The 18893-nt window shown below is 56.1% G+C and overlaps 1 protein-coding gene across 2 annotated transcripts in view; it reads right to left on the bottom strand.

The window, feature by feature from the left end:
- The window catches only part of LASP1 (LIM and SH3 protein 1), a 51091-nt gene that overhangs the window by 14392 nt on the left and 17806 nt on the right, over positions 1-18893 (bottom strand). For both annotated transcript variants that reach the window (XM_045045178.1, XM_006940285.5), the window contains exons 2-4: positions 18109-18203; positions 8105-8189; positions 714-821 (exon numbers count right to left, since the gene is read on the bottom strand). In XM_045045178.1, coding sequence (XP_044901113.1) covers positions 714-821; positions 8105-8189; positions 18109-18164 — 249 coding nt within the window. In that variant the 5' untranslated portion in view covers positions 18165-18203. The remainder of the gene's footprint in view (positions 1-713; positions 822-8104; positions 8190-18108; positions 18204-18893) is intronic.

The following is an 18893-nucleotide window of genomic DNA, read 5'->3' as shown; positions in this document are numbered from 1 at the left end:
CCGCTGGCTCTACCAAGCAGGAAACCAATGCCTATCCCCTGGCCACAGGTGCCATGGGCCCATCGATCTACAACCCACTCTCTATACCCAGTCCTGCCCCAGCCACACACGGCTGACCATCCCCAGCCCAGGAGGGCCAGGCCAGGGGGTACGGGGCCAGCCGGCAAAGCCAGCTGGGGTTTTTACACAGGAAGGAAGAGCAGGCCGAGGTGGGGGAGGAGGCCGAGGGAGGGCGGAAATGACTGCAATGTCAGCACCCAGAGACAGACGAGGGGGAGGCTGGCCCCTCCCCACCCCTGCCACCCAGTTATGACCTCTGTGCTTAGACAAAACAGTCAGTCTGGACCCTGACACCCACCATAGCCAGGAGGGGAAAGGAAACAAAGGAAAAACTTCAGAGAGGGTGGGGAGTGATGTAGCACATAGGCCCATCCTGTCCACGTATCCCCAGAAGTATGGTGCTTTCAAGGCAGACATGCTCTGTGGGCAGAGGGCAGAACAGGGGAATACGGGGGCACAGAAAAAAAGGCCTCTGGGAACCCCACACCCCTTCTTCCCTCTGCTCAAGCGGCTGCCACCCAGGCACACCCAGAAGGGCCAGGGGAACAGCGGCGAACTGGCCTCGTTCATGCCTGCCAGACCGGCAGGGAGGGGAGGAGCGGGGAGGGCAGCAGGTCAGTGCAGGTTCCACGGCGGCGGGCAGGGGAGCATACGTTACTGATCTGGTCCTGGGTCTTCTTGATTCTCTGGAGTTCCGGTGTATCTGCCACCACACTGAAGCCTTTGCCCTTGTTCTTCTCAAACTCCTCCTTGTAGCGCACCTGGAGGACCAAGGAGGGGAAAGGGATTCGAGTGAAGGCAGGGGCAGCAGAGAGGGCCCCAGCCTGTGGCCACCTTTGAGGCGGCAACCGGCCAGGAGAGAGATCCCGACCAGAAATCCCCCTGCAGCGACATCTATCACCCACCCCCAAACGCAGAGCAGAAGCCTTAGCCAAGAAGTGTTAGGCCGCTAACAATAACCCGTTAACACGTACTCAGGGCATTCCGAGCACCAAGTGCTTTACGTGAATTCTCTCATGTGAGTCTTACGTGTTCTATTATTGGCTCCATCTTACAGATAAAGAAACTGAGCCAGAGCTAGGCAAAGTCCCCTGCCAAGGTCACACAGCTTGGCAATAAATGTCCAGAGCCACCATGGTGCAAACTCTCATCTGCCGGGACTCCTGACCCTTCACCGCTAGCCTATCCTGCCTGCAAGCTATAGGAAGAAGGTTCTTTCCAGAGCTCCAAAGACAGCCCCGGCCAGGATGTGGCCCTACCCACTGAGAGCCCGGAGGAGTGTTTAAGCAACCAGCCGAATGAAGGCTGTGCCAAGGGACAGAGTTAGCACCCAGAGAGAAGGGCAGTGAGACAGCCACTCGAAGACTCCATCAATGCGTCTTTGACAGGCCTGGCGGCTTCCTGGAGACTGCCAGGCCCGCTTCTAAGGTCAATGCCACATGAGGGGATGAAATTGGCGGGGGACAGACAGGACTTCACAACAGGGTTCCTACCACCCCACCACTGCCTTCTTCTTCTGAGAAATCCACAGATATTCAAGTATAGAGGGGCTCAAGTCGGACATACGAAAGGACTTCCTGAACACTAATAGAACTGAAATATGAAAAATATCTTGTTTTCTCCTGGGGGGTTTGAAGCACAGAATGGAGGCTGGGAATGCCCATGGGACAGAGAACCGTTCGGCTTCCAGAGGCTTCACTGTCCCCCTCAGAAGGCAGCTGTTCCAACCCCACCAGCTGCCTGGATTTCCTCCATGGGGGCTGCTCCACTGTCCTAGAAGCAGGTCAGCCCAGGACACGAGGCCCAGGACCTCGGGAGTTTCCAGGATGGGACGTCCGGGCAGCTCCCAGGCATGGAGACATCTGGCCACAGGGCTGAGCTGCACCCTGACCCGACCGACAACACACACGTATAAATCTGTGGCCACACCTGTCAGTTCCTCTGCACAACCCCCAGGGGTCAGAGGTCCTTGTCCACTGTCTGGAGCCCAGCTTACCCATCCATGGGGTTCTTCATCCTAAAAAGGTTTCAGAAGCTCCTCCGTTCTGATCCAGACTACAATCAAAGGCCTGGATATGCTAGTTCCCATCAGACTGGAAGTTAATGCAGTAAATACAAGTACTGACCCACCCCAAGGGCCCAGAACTGCCTCCAGCGCCACCTCTTCCAGGAAGGCCTGGAGCAGCAGGGCAACTTTTTGTGTTGGAGGTAGAGGGACCCTTTGGGAAAGGGGCATTAGGGAGGGGAAAGCATTAGAGCCAGAAAATTACAGCTCCAGATGCAGAAGCCCCAAATCCAAGGTCTCTGGCCTCGGTTTCCTCATCTGTAAAAGGGGTGTCACAGGAATCAGTTAAAATATGGAGAGGGGGGCTTCCCGTCACCGAGCATGGGCAAAGAGCCAGAGGGAGCTGGTTCTAACACGGGCGCAGTCTCCCACTTGCTAAGTGATCTCGGGCAAATGACTTAACCTCTTGAGCCTCCGTTTCCAATCTGTAAAATGGGGATAGTACCACTCATTCCAATCAATGGTACAGACTACAGACAGTGGCCCTCACACAGCAACTGCATCCTGAAGCATCCTGAAGCAAGGCAGGGCTCAATACCCACTGATAGGGCAGGCGTGGAAGTGCTCTGTCAACGTTCAAAGTGCGGAACAAGTGCCAGACCCCCATTCTCTCCTCCACTTCCTGGCCTTGTAAGGGTCAGGCCCCTAATCCAGGGGAATAATTGCCATGGCGACACTACAATGACATCAGCTAGTTCCCAAGCTCAGGAACTGCCTCTCCCTCCCTGCCGGGGAAGGAGAATTCATTTCACTCCTGGCACAGGCAGCCAGATAGGGCGGGGCTGGGGTGGAATGGGGGCTGAGAAAGGATGGAGGGAGGTCTGGGCTTGGCACCTCTTTGCTTATGTCACTAGGTAAGTCAGTCTCCCTCTCTGGAACCCCCTGAGCCGGGGGCCGGCCAGCTGATCTCTAAGAGCCCACCCAGCTCTGGAGTTTGTGACCATTTTTATGTACCTGCAGGCCTTAATTATGAAGAATCAAGGTGAGAAACGTTCTCTGAAAGGCCTTTTGGTGCTGGAGTGGGTGCACAGGGAAAAGGTCGAGAGCCAGGAGTGCGGGGAGGGCCCCGCTGCCTAGAGCCCCTCTGTCCGGGTTTCCTTGTCACCCAAGCAGGAGTGTTTGCCCTCATCTGGGATGGCTCGCCAGGACGTGATGGGGGTCTCGGAGGGAAGGGATCTGCCCAAGGTCATTCAGCCTAGTTGTTGGTAGGGTCAGGGTACAACTCAGCACTGTGGGCGGATGACTCCATGCCCAGGAACTGCCTGGGCCTCCCATCCTGGAAATTCCCAAGGCGGGGCCAGATCTGATGCCCGAGCAAAGGAGGTACAAATATAAGTGTTTGTCACATGAGTGGTGACTGAACTGAACAAACACAAAATCTCCCAACAGCATAATTTAGAACATAACTGCGTTGCTGACGTAACATAAAAGATCGTGACTTAAAAAAAAAAAAATTGTTTTCTGGAAAAAAAAAGACAATACCAACAATTTCCACCGACTATGTGCCTACTATGTGCTGGGCGCCCATACGATGTAACCCACCCCCTTCTAACAGAAAAGAAATCAGTTTTAAAATTAGACAGACACAGATGGGGAGGAGAACTAATGGAAAAGTCAGTGCTGGAAGCAATCATGAAAAGGTCATTGTGTCTACTCCCCAGCTTCATTGTGCCCAGGCAGGCTCCATTTCCTCTCCTTTCCAGGAGAATAGTTAATAGTGAACATTTATTGAGTGCTGACTCTATGCCAGGAACTGTTCTAAATGCCTAATATATACTAATATCCTCACAATAACCTTTGGAGAAAGGTAAGCCCCGTTTTACAGATGAAGACACTGAGGCTCACTCAGGAAGGTGAAATAACTTGCCCAGGGTCACACAGCTAGTGGTGGCAGACCCAGGATTTGACCCTCAGCTGGTTTAGGTAAGAGTGACAGAAGTGGGGCGACCGGGTGGCTCAGTCGCTTAAGCGTCCGACTTTGGCTCAGGTCACGATCTCAAGGTTTGTGAGTTCGAGACCCATATCGGGCTCTGCGCTTCCAGCTTGGAATCTGGATCCTGCTTCAGATTCTGTCTCTCTCTCTCTCTCTCTCTCTCTCTCTCTCTCTCTCTCTCAAAAATAAATCTCTAAACATTAGAGTGACACCAGTATGCTGCCTCCTGTGCTGGTCACAGACCACACTCTCCTGTGCCTCAGGGCATTTCTCACTCTGTGCTGGGACTGCCCAGCACCACGGGGGTGTGAGATGGGGGAAAAAATGAAAGAGGCATTCTCTTTGCACTTCTGCAGGGCCTCAGAGGGCCACACAGACACCCCCAGCTCAGCCCCACCCCAAAGATGTCGCCTCTCTGCTCAGCCTGGGGGCTGGAGGTGGGAGAGCTACCTCGGGTAGGGGATACAGCTGGGCCCCAGTCTCCCGTTCCCTGCTTCAGCCAGGCCCGGGCAGGACCACCCAGAAGGTCATTTCTGGTCAGTTCTGTGGTTACCTCCTCCGCAAGGGAGGCTCCAGGTGTCCCAGACACCCAAAGTACCACTTTGGGAACCAAACTGGAGACAGGAAAACAAATAAAGTTGAAATAGCACCAGCGGCTTCCAGAGGAGAGGGCTGAGACACGCGCACCCAGGCCAGGAAGGGGCCCTGGAAAGAGACCAACTGACACCCTGGTGGGGTGGGGCAGGGTAGGCAGAGGAGGCTCCCACTTCCCTTCCTGCCAGCCACAGACTGCTCTAGCAGGCCCTGCCCCCACAGCAGCCACAGGAGCCAGAACCTGTCACCGCCCCCGGTCAGGCCCACTCGTCCCTTCCAAACCCAGTGCATCGGCCAGCCCCGGACCTCCAGGCGACTGGGCTTTGCTGTCCCCATTTTACCAGGGAGGGGAAAAAAAGCTATGAGAGAAAAGCGGCCAGGCTCAGACCACAGAGCTGGGGGCGAGGTAGAAGGAAGACAGAACCAGGCTTGCAAAGAAGGCAGGGGCCCTACCCCCACCCGCCACCTACCCCAGTCCAGAGCCCCGACTCCGTGACTCACACCCCACGCGGCAGAAGCAAGGGGAGAGCTGGGGTCAGTTCCACCCACTCCCTGCCTGCCCCCCAGCCCAGCTCTAAGGTTCTGAGTATGTCCAAAAGGCTCACGAGAATCACCAGGGCAGTCAAAATGCAGATTCCTGGGCCCTGCCCAGAACTACCAAGCAGAAACCTCTTGGGTAGGGTCTAGGAATCTGTATTCCAGTACGCACATGCGCGCACGTGTCTGTGTGTGTGTGTGTGTGTGTGTGTGTGCGGTGTGTACACTCTCTCTCTCTCTCTCTCTCTCTCTCTCTCTGTCCCCCACCACTGGTAACGGCATCCTGTGGGTCAAGAGTACCAGGCTGGGCACCACATCAGACTACAGAACTGGTAAGAACAAAGGGTTTGAAATCTGCTTCTGTCACTGGGCTCTGGGCAAGGGGCCTAGCCTCTCTAAACCTGTGTCCCCATCTGTAGAATGGGGACAAAACAATCTCTCTTTCATCAGGTGGTCATAAGGATTAAATGAGGTCAGGGCCTGGCCCTCAGCGAGGACCGCATGGAGAATGGCCGCCATTCTCACAAAGTCCTCAGCCTGCCCTAGAGACAGGAGGAGCCCGGGAGCCCAAGAGGTGAGCAGCAGGCCAGGCCCCTGGGGAGCAGGGAGCAAAGGCAGAGGAACCTTTGGAGCCTGAGCACCGGGTGCTTCCTCCTACAGACCCCGCCCCTCAGGGATCTGGTTCCAGGGGCAAAAAGAGCTACAGCCGTGCTTTTGTGGGACTGACAAAGGCTGAGGGAATTAATAGGGTTTGAATTTCTCCTCCTGAGAGTAGGTGTGTGTGTGTGTGTGTGTGTGTGTGTGTGTGTGTGTGTGTGTGTGTGTGTGTGTCTGCCCTGGCCTCTGCCTGAGTGTGTGCACATACTCTCACACCTCTGGACCCACACCTTTCCAAAGACCTAATGTCCCCTCCCCATACCTCTTCTTCCAGGTTCCTCTGATGGGGCCCCCACCAACTGGGGATCTGACCGTCCCTCTCAAGCTGTGGGGGGAGTCCGGGTCGCCCTGGATCCTGTGGCCTACCCACCCCCCAAAGCCCCCTCCACCTCTGGCCCCAGGGGGCCTTCTACTGGATTGGGAGGCCAGGGCGGTAGTACGCGGCTGACCAAGGAGGGTCTGGCCAAAATCTTCCCTGTGTAGACTAGGCCCAGGCCCCAGAGCTGCCTCAGCCCCTCTCCCTGCCAGCTGGACCACCCTGACCTCCTCAGCTGGCAGGGGTCTGGTATCCATACCGGCTTCCCCTTAACTACAGGTCTCACGCCAAGCAGGGTCCGCCTCTGGGCTGGCAGATGTAAGCTGCTGCTGAGGGAAAAACCAGCTTCCCCTACTTGCTCCCAGCTGCTGTGGGAAACAGGGGAGGCCTGAGCCTCAGGCCTCACCAGGGCTGTACATGGTCAATGTCACTGTACTTGGGAGTGGAAAAACCAAAGGTCAGATCCTGCAACTTCATTTACTGGGCGTGTCAACAGGCAAAGCCTCAGTTCCTTCATCTGATATCCCCCAGAGTGGGGTCAAGGATCCATGAGGCAAAGTAACTAAAAGCACTTGCTAAACTATAAATGTTCCCAGCAGCACGAGGAACTATCGTGTTTAGTATCAAAGTGGAGACAGCGTTCCTTAGGGAGCTGGGTGGAAAACGGGAAAGAGCACAAGTCTCAGAATTAGATAAACCGGCCTTCAAAGTCAGCAGCATCCCTTCCCTCTTCCCTAAAGTAGAAGTGACCTTAGAAGCGACCTTGCCAGCCGCACAGGCTGAGAACCGAGGGAGCTTCGATGCCCAGGGCAACAGAGGCTCAACAAGTTAGTGGTTCACAGTGTTATTACCCCTACTACCACTGTCTGATCTTAGCAAGCCCCCTAATATCTCTGGGCCTCTGTTTCCTCATCTTGCACCACGGGAAAAAACAGAGCACCTTCCTCACAGCTGCTGGGAGGAGTCAGGGAGAGAGTGCGCCCACAGCCCCAGGCAGCACAGGGCTGGTCCTCCTCCACGGGACCTACTAGGAGACGGGGCCCCAGAGAGGTCATGTTAACATCAGACAGCAGGAGCCCCACTCCGGAGGGATCAGGAGAGATCCCCCTCTGTGGCCCAGGGGGACCTCCCAACATGTTCCTGGCCTTGGGCACCCTCCCCACTTGGCTAAGTCCCTCAGGGGGTCTCTGCAGAAGCCCCGCCCTGCCCTGCCCCCCTCTTCACAGTCCAGCCTAGGTTTGTCCCAGGAGCCCTCCCAGACCACTAGGGAGAGTGACCTGTTCAGGTCTCAGGGCTCTGGACCCTTTGCTTATTCCTCAGTGTCCCCTAAAGACCGAGTTCTCCCTGGGGCACCAATCCATCTCCCCCCTCTCCCCGCCCCCCCAGTGGCACGCACCACTCCCCACAAAGCAAGTGCTCAAGAAAATCAGGCCCAAGGAGACAAAGGTATAGGACAGGCCCCCAGGGCGAGGCCCCCTTCCCAGCGGCCCTCTGAGGGGTGGAGGAGGTTCGGAGACATGGCCATAAAGAGCCGACTGACCTCAGGCTGGCACCAGCCTGGAGAAGTGAGTGCCCTCCTTTGGGGGGTGGGGGTGGGGTGGGTTGTGAGTGGAGAGGACGGAGAAGGAAACAGCTTCCTGGAGGGAGTGGGCTTTAGAGGCCACACCATAGTTCCTGGAGCAGAAAGAATCAGATACCGATACCTCCCCAGCCCACTTTAGGTAGAAAGGGGAGGGGGCATGCCTTCCTCCACTCCTTTGATAAAGGCAGGAAATAAGAAGCAACTGGTGCCCGGGTGGGGGCAGGGAGACAAGGCAAGTACCAGGATTTCAGCACCCTGGCCTTGCTTCGTAACCACAGGGGGAAGGAGCCCTTGCCAAATCCAAGGGTTACAACAGCCCTCCCTCCCGGTCAGGCCGCAGGGCCAGCCCCGCCCCCTCACCTGACTCTGGAGCTCGCTCTGTTGCTTGAGGCGGAGGTTTTCCGGGGTGTCAGCCACCATGGTGAAGGACTGCTTGGGGTAGTGTCTGCAGGACAGAGAGAAAACTGAGTAGAGGTCACTCTGGAGAAGGGGCAGGAGCCTCCTGGCTTCTCAGAGACATGACTCTCCTGGAAACTTCCTCTTCTCCGCCAGCAGCCCCTGTCCCTGCCCCAGCAGCGCGAGCACGATGTGCATCACCCTGGGCTGAGGGGAGGCAAGCGCTTCTCAGATTTAGCCGGGGCGGAACTGGGAAGACAACATCAGGCCCGAGTGGCTGGCCGGCCGGCCATGGAGAACTGTCCTGAGCCAAAGGGAGGCCCTAGGGACAGTGTCTGAGGGTTTCGGATGACCCTTATTTGGGGATAATCCACGCCTTAGAATCTTGTGTGCAGGGAGGTTGAGTGGCCTGGGCCACCCAGGACGGCCCAACTAGACTGGGGAGACGATAGAGCAGAGGTCAGGACAAAGCTTTCAGCTAAAACCAGAAATGGGGACCAAGCAGAGGAAGGGCAGGAGGGGTATGGAGACAGAAGTAAAAGGGAATGGAAACAAAACAAACGAGCAAAGAAGGAAAAGAGAGAGACAGACAGAGAGAGAAACCAAAAAACAGACTCTTAACTACAGAGAATACTGATGGTTACCAGAGGGGAGGTGGGTGGGGGGATGGGTAAAATAGGTGATGGGGACTAAGGAGTGCACCTGGGATGAACACCAGATGATTAAAATAAGAACTTAAGAAAAAAAAAAAAGAAGAAGTAAAGGAGAATGGGACATACATGTCGGGGGGGGGCTTCCTGGGGGAGGTGGTGAAAGAGAGTAAATGCACACATCCCGAGTGGTGTTTCAAAGGGCCAACAAGGGCTAACTTAACTGGAGGTGAGAAATCAGCTGGACTCAGAAAGTCAGCTTGAGGCCCTCAAGTGCCAGATTAACACCGTAACAAAGGCTGATGTTCTCCTCGTGCCTTACTTAGTTCACCAAATCCTCACAAATGCCCTACTTTCCCACTTTGACAGAAGGGAGAACTGAGGCTCAGAGAGGTCGAACAATGTGGCCAAGGCACACAGCCAGTAAGTGGTAGCATCTAAATTTGCACCCAGTCTGCCCAGGGCCCAGCATCCTGAGCCAAACCCTCCAATTGGCAGACACGGGACAGACCAGGAGCCTGTTCCCCAGAAAGAGGGCTGGCTTGGAGGTAGCTGGAACCAGGGCAGCCCTCAGAGCCAAGCCTGTAGTGACCTCCAGGATCATGCAGTCATACCTCCTCATTTCCCAGGGGAGGAAATAGCGTGCTGGGACCACGCACTTAATACTTATCATAATTAACTTCTTTATCACATCGGTTTATTGTCCTCTCTCTACTTCTCCAGGAAACGAGGTGTTTTTGGTCTCTTCTGTCCACTGATTAACCTCAAACTCCTTAGAACAGTACCTGGTATTCAACGAACATTTGTTGGATACATGAAAGTCACATCAGACACTGAAGCTGAACCAAGACTAGAACTTGGATCTCCTACATCCCACTGGGTCATCACGAAGTCCCCCAGCAAACCAGCTAGAGGAGACGTAGCGCTGAATCACTGTGGCTTGTGGGTGTGTGCTGGTATGTGAAAAGGCTAGGGGGCCACATGGGTCCCAACTATTTCAGGGACTAGTGAGTGGCTTCTCTGAAAGGGAGCTGAGGTCCGGCTATTTTGCAGCCCTGGGTGACCGCACCTCACCATGACTGTGACCACCTGCAGATCTCCGATTCACACGCTGTCCTCAGGTAAGAGACGGATTGCTTCCTTCCAGGCATGTTTCATCCCAGCGGGCTGACGTGCGCCCTAGAGCCGGAAATGAGCGCCCCCCCCCCACTCCTGTGTGCTCCCCAGAGCTGGGAGGTTCTTGCTGGCACCACCCTGAGCCAGTGCTACCTATAAACACATAACTTCCCTGTGAGCCACCACTTGTGAAGGGTAGGACTTTGGATTTGCACAACTAAACCAAGGTGAGGAGGAGTGTGTGACCAGAATGGACACAGTGCTGGACTCTGGTCCTGCCGCTGACTCTCCGGGTGACTTTGGCAAATCCTTTTTGCTTCTGGGCTGGTTTCACTGTCCTGGACCTAGGTGATTCCAGCTCTGTCCCCCCACCCCCACCCCAGCCTCCACTGCCACACCTGGGTCCTGGCTCCCAGGTCACTTCAGGCCCTCAGCTCCCCCGCGGAGGGAGGGAGGGATGAGACTGAAAAGCAAACACAGGTGCCTGCAGCTGGCAACAGAAATGGCCCGTGGATGACTATGGGGCTAAGGCTACGGGTCCGGGCCCCAGGCCTGGCCCAGCTGCAGGAAGCTAGGGCCACCCACAGCTGAGGAGCTCCATTCAAAATTGCTTAGCAGTTCCAGAAAAAGGGAGGATCAACCAGGAGTCTGTTCCTAGAGACTAGAAAGATGACAGCAGGAGGGATCCAAGTAAGATCTCCAGCGGAACTGGCTAACCCTGAGGTCCTGGCAAGGAAGGCTTCAGAGATGACCCTCCCACCAGATCAGAGCCCTTCTGAAGGAGTCACGGGGTGCAGGGTATGGTGAGGAGAGCATCTGCAGGTAGAGAATCCTGTGGCAGAGAGAGGTGAGGTCTTGAAGCAAGGGCACCACGAGGAAGACATCCCAGCAGCTGTGGCCCAGAACTTGAAAGGTCAATTCTGAGATAGCACTGCTTAGCATCTGGGGGGGAAGGCTGGCAGGCTCAGCAAACACACGTGCTCTGGAGCGAATCTGCAAACCTGGGGTTTCTAATTTGCCTACATGTACAAGATTAATTAAAAAAAATTTTTTTTTTAAGTTTATTGATTTATTTTGAGAGAGAGCAAGGGCCAGTGGGGGGGGAGGGAGAGAGAGAATCAGAAGCAGGTGCACTGTCAGCATGGAGCCCGACGTGGGGCTCAATCTCACAAACCACAAGATCGTGACCTGAACTGAAATCAAGAGTCCGCCGCTTGGGGCGCCGCGTGGGTGGCTCAGGTGGTTAAGCGTCTGACTTCAACTCAGATCAAGACCTCACAGTTCACGGGTTCAAGCCCCGCATCGGGCTCTATGCTGACCACTCAGAGCCTGGAGCCTGCTTCAGATTCTGTGTCCGTCTGTCTCTCTCTCTGCCCCTCCCTCGCTCATGCTGCATCTCTCTGTCTCTTAAACAATAATAAACGTTAAAAAAGATTAAAAAGTGTCTCTCTCTGTTTCTTAAACAATAAACGTTAAAAAAAAAATTTTTTTTTTAAAGCCGCTTAAAGGACAGAGCCACTCAGGCACCCCCTGAATGTACAAGGTTAAAATGGAGCTCCTGTTCCAGTGGCCCAAGGACAGCCAGATACGTGCACCTGACATGCACCGCCCACCCCCCCACTGCAGTCCTGAGGCTCCTACAGCATACACGCTGTGTTGTTCCTCACACACGATGAATACATAGATGGGCCCCCTGCAGCGATGCACGTCCCGTAGCCACTGGAGCCAGAAGATCCACGCATAACAGCCCACATTCCAGGCCACATTCACGCATCTCCGACAGGCCACCAGAAGGGCATCAGGAGACCCTCCCAACAGGCAGCGAGTGCCTCTGGACGGGATTGTCGGGTATTCATCACCCTCTCTTTGGAGACACCACGACCCCCAGGTCTTAGCCCCCGACAGCCAGAGCACCAATCGCATCAGAAGGGAGGGGAGACCAGCCTAGACGTTCACGCAGCTTAATCTGGCAGGAAGGGGGGACGTGGGGGAGACTTTAATCCTGCACTAGATTAACTAGATTAAAGAGGAGCTCCAGAACCCCCAATCTCTTACCCTGCCCCCCGGAGCCCCAACCCTAAGCCAGAAGAAGGCAGGCAGACATCTATTCCTCCTACTGGGTCAACCCTGTCCCCTCCCCACAGCCCCCAGCCCTGGCGAGACAACCCTGTCTTTCCCTTCCCCTGCTCACTGCGCTTGAGGTTCCCATGGCAACCCCATCCTCAGCTCCAGGCAGGAGAGCGGCAGAGCAGGAAGACAGAGAGAGTCTGTGGGGGTGGGGGAAGAGGCGCAGACAGCAAGGGTGTCCTCAGCTGCGGAGTAGCTCATGAGGGCCAAAACCAGGAGGCCGTGAACGCAGGATCCTTATAGACAATGTCGGTGAGGAAGACAGGTGCCACGGGTGCGTTTCAGAAGGAAGGACGCGCAAACATCGGTGCTGTGCCCTTCCCCCACCAACATGACTGCCTTCCAAGAGGGCTGCAACTGATTTGACCTCCTTCCAGAAACAATTGCTGGGAATTCTACCTTTTCCCTCCCTCTCTGTTCTCAGGTTGAAGCTACCCCCCCACCACCACCACCCGCTACCCTCAGATCCCAGTTGGGATGAATGGATGTGTGTGTGTGCCAATGTGGGTGCTGAGGCAGACGAGGGGCTCCCACCCCAGCTAGTGACCCTGACGGAACCCCAGCCTCACCAACAGACTGCATCACGGTTGAGGGAATGAGGGAAGAGCTGGGTGTCCCAACCCTACCTGGAGCTTGATGCAGAGCACAGCTGCTCTTTGTCCCGTCTGTGGGCCAGCCTGCACCCAGCCCCTTGTTAACTATTCCAGGCAGTGGGCCCTCTGCCGATGCCCCTCCCCACCCTTGACAGCAGCATCAGCTGCTCTGGGGAAGAGAGAGGCATGGACACAGTCCAAGTTCACTAGGACGGGAAGCCGGGGATGGGGGGGGGGTAGGCGCAGGGAAAGGGACCTAGCATCCGTGAGGGCAAGAACAGGGACAAGGAGGGTAATGAGGCAGCAGTGGGCAGCAGCCTAGACCTCCGGGAGAACTTACAGGCATACCGAGTGACTTCTTGATAGACTGTATCCTGTGCACATCGTCTCTTGAGATTTGCCACAAGGCTTTGGGTTAGAAAAGGCAGGCGTTATCATTGTGCCCATTTTACAGAAAAAGAAACTGCTGCTCAGCGTCTAGGACAAAGACCTTGCCCAGTGCACTCCCCTCCACCACAGCTGCCCGGCCATCTAGGGGGAGGCTGCCATCCCTCTCTTTCTCTCTCTCTCTCTCTCTCTCTCTCTCTCTCTGATGGACCCAGTCCACCCCCAGCTCTCAGAGCCCTGGGGAAATGAAAGATGTGCTTAGCGGGGTGGGTGAAGAACAAAGTACTTTATCTCTCAAACCCAACCAGTTGCCAAGTTAGGGCGTCAAGAGAGACCCTGTGGGGTCTCAGTCAGAAGCCACCTCCTCCTTTAATTAAAACTTTTCCAAAGCAGGTGTCTCAAGAGTGCAGACAGTGATGCGCAGGGATGCAGGACAAGGGTCCTCTGACTAAGGACCTCTGAGTTACCTTCCTGCTCAGGACTCTGAGGACAGGGAGGATATCGAGGCTCCGGCTACAGACATACTGGTGACAGGGACAGCATATAAGGCACAGCCCCACTCCTGCTCCTGCCATTAGCTGCATTCCAGAGGCTGAGCCAGAATAGACCAGAGATCCCGAAAGCTCAGCACCCCCTTTCTATAAGCAACCTTGCCCCTTCCAGCCTTGGACCCCTTCAAAAACCACAGCTTTTTGTTCAAGGAGGAACAAAAATACATCAACAAAAGCAACAAGGAGCCTTTGGTTTTACCAAAGGAAAAAAAAAAATAGCCCCTACATCCTGCCTCTGGAAGGAGTTGCTGATTCTCCTGCTGGGAACACTGCCCGTGGGCAGGCGGGGAGGGCTCCTTTCTAACCCAGTTTCTTACCAGTCCCCCAGGCCTGAGGGGCTGAAATGGTGGGGATAGGAAGCAACAAGGAAGCATTGTTTGACCAGAGGAAAAACACAAGCAGCCAGAAGGATCAAGGCCAGACATGAAGAGGGACTTACCAGCCCTCAGGCTGCAAGATGCAAAATCAAAGCTGGTACCAGTCCCTGATGGCAGTACATAAAGAGAAATAATTCTGCCAAGTTGGGTAAGGCATAGAGACACTGGGCCTCAGTTTCCTCATCTATAAAACGGGTTCGTTCAGAAACAAAGTGATCTCTGAGGTTCCTTGAGGCCCTGACATCTCTGGATTTAAGGCTTTGGGAATGAGTCGGGGTGGGGATGGGGGGAAGAGACTGCATTTGGCCACTGTGGCTGCCCCTTTGAGCCTGCCTCCCCATCCCAAACACACATCACACACCCGCCCCGCCTCTCACTCCCACTCCTGGTGCTACACCTACTTCCTGACACGTCTGATCCCATTTTTCCCCATCAGAGGCAGGAAAGAGGGAAGTGGGAAAGCCCCAGACCCCAGTCCTAGATTTGCCCACCAATGCCCCATCCCCAAGAGCAGCTGGGATTCGACACAGTCTGGCAGAATCCAGAGACGTTTTGAGCACCCAGACCCCACACTCTGAGACCTGAGGGAAGGAGCAGGACCACAGTCAAGTTGTTCTCCAGTGCCGGGGCCATCTCCAGCCTCCTCAGCCCCGCATCACACAGCTCAAGGAAACTGTGAAGGATGGACCCCGAAATCTGTAGTCAGTGAAGAGGGGGAGGGGGCATCTGAGCGCCTCCCCCTTTCTTCCCTGGCCCGTGTCCACCTCCACACTTGATATCCCCAAACCTGGTTCCCCTGGTTGCAGACTGCACTGATTCGTGGCCCCCAAGGAGGAGGGCGCAGGCACATTTCTTCCCACCCCGACCCCACCTCTGACCTCCACACTCCCACACTATTTGCATGGAGGAAAAGGGGCAGGTTCGTGCATGCGGACAGATGAGCCCCACTTTCGGAAAACGTGGTTTACAAAACAAATAATCGAGGGCGTAAATATTCTTCTAACCCAAGGGAGCAGGCTCACTCCACCCACCCAGACGTTTCACGAAAGAATCTGAGGAACAGTGGTTCTGGTACCACGAGCCATTGTGCAAAAGCGGAAAGGCGCACCTCCCCCTTGCCATGGCAGTGCCTGGGCGGCTGTGCCTGGAAGTACGACACAGATGCAACCTATTCAGTCTGACTCCCTGGCTTCTCTCCCCGGCCCCACACCAGGAGAAAGCGTATGTGTCTGGATCCGCAGCAGGCACGGGTTTAAGGGTACGTTTGTGGGGGGTCCATCACGGCCCAGCAGGCTGGCTGTGATCTAGCCTGGGTTCTCTCTGCTGCCTAACCCCAAAACAAGCCTAGTGCAATGAGAGAAACAGAAGAGGCCCTTTGGCTGCTTACAGTCCCTTTCCGGAACATTTTAAAATCTCGGGTCTTGAGAAGCCAACCGGGGAATGACTGACAGCCCTCTGCTCTCTCTTGACCACCCCCTGCAAGATCCCGACTCAGGGACTGGCCAGAAAGAGGCAGAACACAGAAGCCTCCCTGCACAACAAACTCATACACTCTCGCTCACTGAGGTGGGGGGGGGGGTCCAACTCCCTGGCAAAGGGCGGGGAGAGATCACCTGCCCCCGTGGGTCTTGAGCAGACGCTACTTCTGAGAAGGAGGGAAGCCAGGCCTGAGGTCCACAAAGCAAGGCCAGGATGGGGGTGGGGGCAAAGCTACACCCTGGCAAACCCCAAGATTCAGGAACCTGAATGTCACTGGAGGATGGGGCCGGAGGCAGAAAGCAAACAGGAAGGAATGACAGGGGACGCGGGCACAGTGCCTGGCACATGGCAGGCGCTCAGTACTCTTTGGTCTAGGGGCCCCGCATCCCTGGGTGGGAATGTGTAACCATGGGGAAACTGAAGCTCAGACAGGCCCTGAGGGTGCTCCCTGCAGGCCGAGCCTACTACATCTGGCTTATCCTGGAATCACCTCGTCAGGCTTGCTGGGTCCGGACCAACTGCTAGCAGACGCTGGCTGAGGGAGTGTGAGCGCCTCGGGCAGGGTGTTACTCTGCCCACTCCCAGCGGAGGTGAGACACAGCCGGGCCACACATCCCCCCAGAGCTTCAGCTCTCATTCCGAGTCCTCTGAGTCCTCCGAGGTAACATCCCAGCTGGGCCAAAGGTCAACTGGGCAGGGCAGAGGCTGGGGCGGTAAAGCCTGGGGAAACAGAGAGAGGCCAGTCTGCTTCTCTGGCTGGGGGCCAGGACAGAGACAGGGGCCTCTGCCTGGGCACCGTGGAAGCAGCATCCGGGGAGAGGTGCTTCATCTTCTACCGCCCCCAGAGACCCCAACACCTCCAGGAGTCCCCACCCCCACTTACTGCAGTCTCCCCAGACGAGGGTGAGAGCAGTTAGCATCAGGCTGAGAAAACGCCGAGAAACAAGGACAAGGCTGACTGCTGTCACCAACTCCCAATGCTCACTGAATGCCAGGCTACTAGAGTCTTAGGAAGAGACGTGGCTCAGCCAGACTTCTGCCGGGTGGGGCCGAGGCTCAGAAACTGCCCCCAAAGGAGTCTCGGGGCCCAGAATCCAGCTCCAAGTGGTCCAGCCATGAAGGGGTTACACTGCCCGGGCCTCTGGCTTTATTGAACCCCACCCCGCTCCCCAACAGAGGGAGGAAGTGGCAGAGAATCAGGGCTTGTGTGAGCCTGTAAGAATTCTAAGAATGTCCCATTTCCCTTGGGGGGTGGGAGGGGTTGGTAGGGGGGAGAGGACCAGTGGAAGCTAATAGAAGAGAGGAGGCAGCTGAAGCAAAAGCCAGGAGAGAGTTGGGATCTTCCTTCTACCCCAGGCAGCCTTCCCAGTGCCCAATCCCTCCCAGAAAGGACAATATCCAGGTTGCTTCTTGGGCTTGAGATTTTTGTCATTTAGAAATCTCTTTTCCCAGGGGCCCCTGGGTGGCTCAGTCGGTTGAGCATCCGGTTGAGCATCCGACTTCGGCTCAGGTCGTGATGTTGTGGTTCGTGAGTCTGAGCCCCACACTGGGCTCTGTGCTGACAGCTCAGAGCCTGGAGCCTGAATCAGATTCTGTGTCTCCGTCTCTCCATGCAGCCCCCCTCCAACTCACGCTCTCTCTCAAAAATGAATAAACATTAGAAAAAAAATTTTTTTTAAGAAATCTCCTTTCCCAGTCCCTGACACAGGTTGGCATATAGCAGTTGGCAGGCACCCTTGCCTGATGAATGTTCAAACCCCCAGGGATGATGAGGTTGGGGGTATCAGGAGGGGACTGGGGCTGCTGTGAGGGAGAGGCAGCCTTTCAAGGGTGTTTAAGCCCCCTACCCCTTTCGACAAGTCCCAGTGTTCCCCTCCTCAGCGATTCTGCCGCGAAGAGCCTCCTGACCAAAGAAATTCCTAGACGCAAGTCAGATCCTGAATTTCTTTGAATATGGATTTTGCCGTGACTCAGTGACTTGACCTTCTGAAGCCCTCACTAGCAGGGTGGCTGGGAGGTCCTGCACATACCGTGGACCTGCACTGAGTTTACACTTGCTACATATGACGTCAACTTGAAGGTAGAAGGCGGTGCACTCTCCGGAACTGCAAGGGATGGGAGAGGGGTGTCCTTCTGGACGGAGGACCCCACCTCTACCCGCCTCCCTGCATCAGGACAGGCTGCGGGTCCCAGTGTGAAAGGAACAGAGCCCCAGCCAACTCCACTGGAAAAGACATGAAGGTCTCCACGGCCTCCCTCACCGGCAGGAAGAGGCCTGCCCCAGGCCCAGCCACCCCTTCACGTTGCCCTCAGTTCTCAAGAGATGAACGCCAGGAAGGGCTGCTGCCAGAAGGCCCCCCCAAGCCCCTCCGGCAGGGGGTAAGTAAGAGAGAGCACTGTTCCCTGAAGGACCGCGTTGGGCCCTCTCTCGCAGCAGGGTGCACTGGGAAGAACATGCTTGCCTGGCTGGGTTTCAACCAGCCTCTCGCTAGCCGTGTAATCTGGGGAAAGACTATGCCTTTCCCAAGCCTCAGTTTCCCTCCCTGTAAAATGGGCACACCAGCAGCCCTTACTTCATCCAGCCGGGGTGAGGACTAAACGCGCTGAACGCTTCTCACGTAGAGCGTGCAAGTGCTGGGCAACATCGCGAGAACAGAAGGAAGAGCTAGGGAGGGAGGCAGGACTCACGCGTTGCAGTAGGGCGTCTTCTCGTAGCCCTTGTAGTTCTTCATGTTGAGTGTCATCTTGCAGGTCTCACAGTGGAAGCATGCTTTATGCCAGAACTGGGGACAGAGGCACAGAGGGGGGACACCCATCAGACACCAGGACTTCGGGAAGGGGCACTCGGGCCCTAGGAAGGAGCCCTCCCTCCCAGGGACTGGAACACAGAATCACCCCGGGGGTGAGCCGGGGACATCTCAAGTCACAGGCTCTGGCAGCCGTTGACATTCTCCTCCCTTCCGCACTCCCCACCCGTCAGCCATTTGAGCTGTCAGGAGCAGGAGACGGGCAGGCACGAAGGGTGAGCGTGGAAGGGGCCGGTTCTAACAGTGGCAAGCTGTCCCCAGAAGGATGGCCCCACCTCCCCCGACCACTCCTGCTGCCCCCCCCCCCACCACCAGAAGCCTCATTGCTTATGCAAAGCTGCACCAGGGTTGCTAAGAAGCCACAGCTGCTGAACTCAGAGGGGCAGCCCCGCAGCCTGACAGGGTCTGGAGAAGGGGAGGAGGGCCGGCCACCAGGCCCCTGGGCCGAAACCCTGGCACTCCTCACTCTCGCTCCAGGACCGCCACACATGGGCCCCTGGCGCTGCTCCAGCTCTCATACCTCCCACTTCGAAGGACCCGTGACCAGGTGGGGGGTGGGTGCCCCAAGCTCTGGCCACCACACTCACACCCTTTCTCCTTCCCTTCCCCTTCTCCCAGCCCCAGTCAGATAACTGGGACGAGAGGACCCCCACAGCCGCTCTCCCT

This window comes from Felis catus, chromosome E1 (assembly GCF_018350175.1).
Source record: "Felis catus isolate Fca126 chromosome E1, F.catus_Fca126_mat1.0, whole genome shotgun sequence".
Classification (NCBI taxonomy): Eukaryota; Metazoa; Chordata; class Mammalia; order Carnivora; family Felidae; genus Felis; species Felis catus.
The sequence above is the reverse complement of the archived record's forward strand: the minus strand, read 5'-3'. Positions and strand labels throughout refer to the sequence as shown.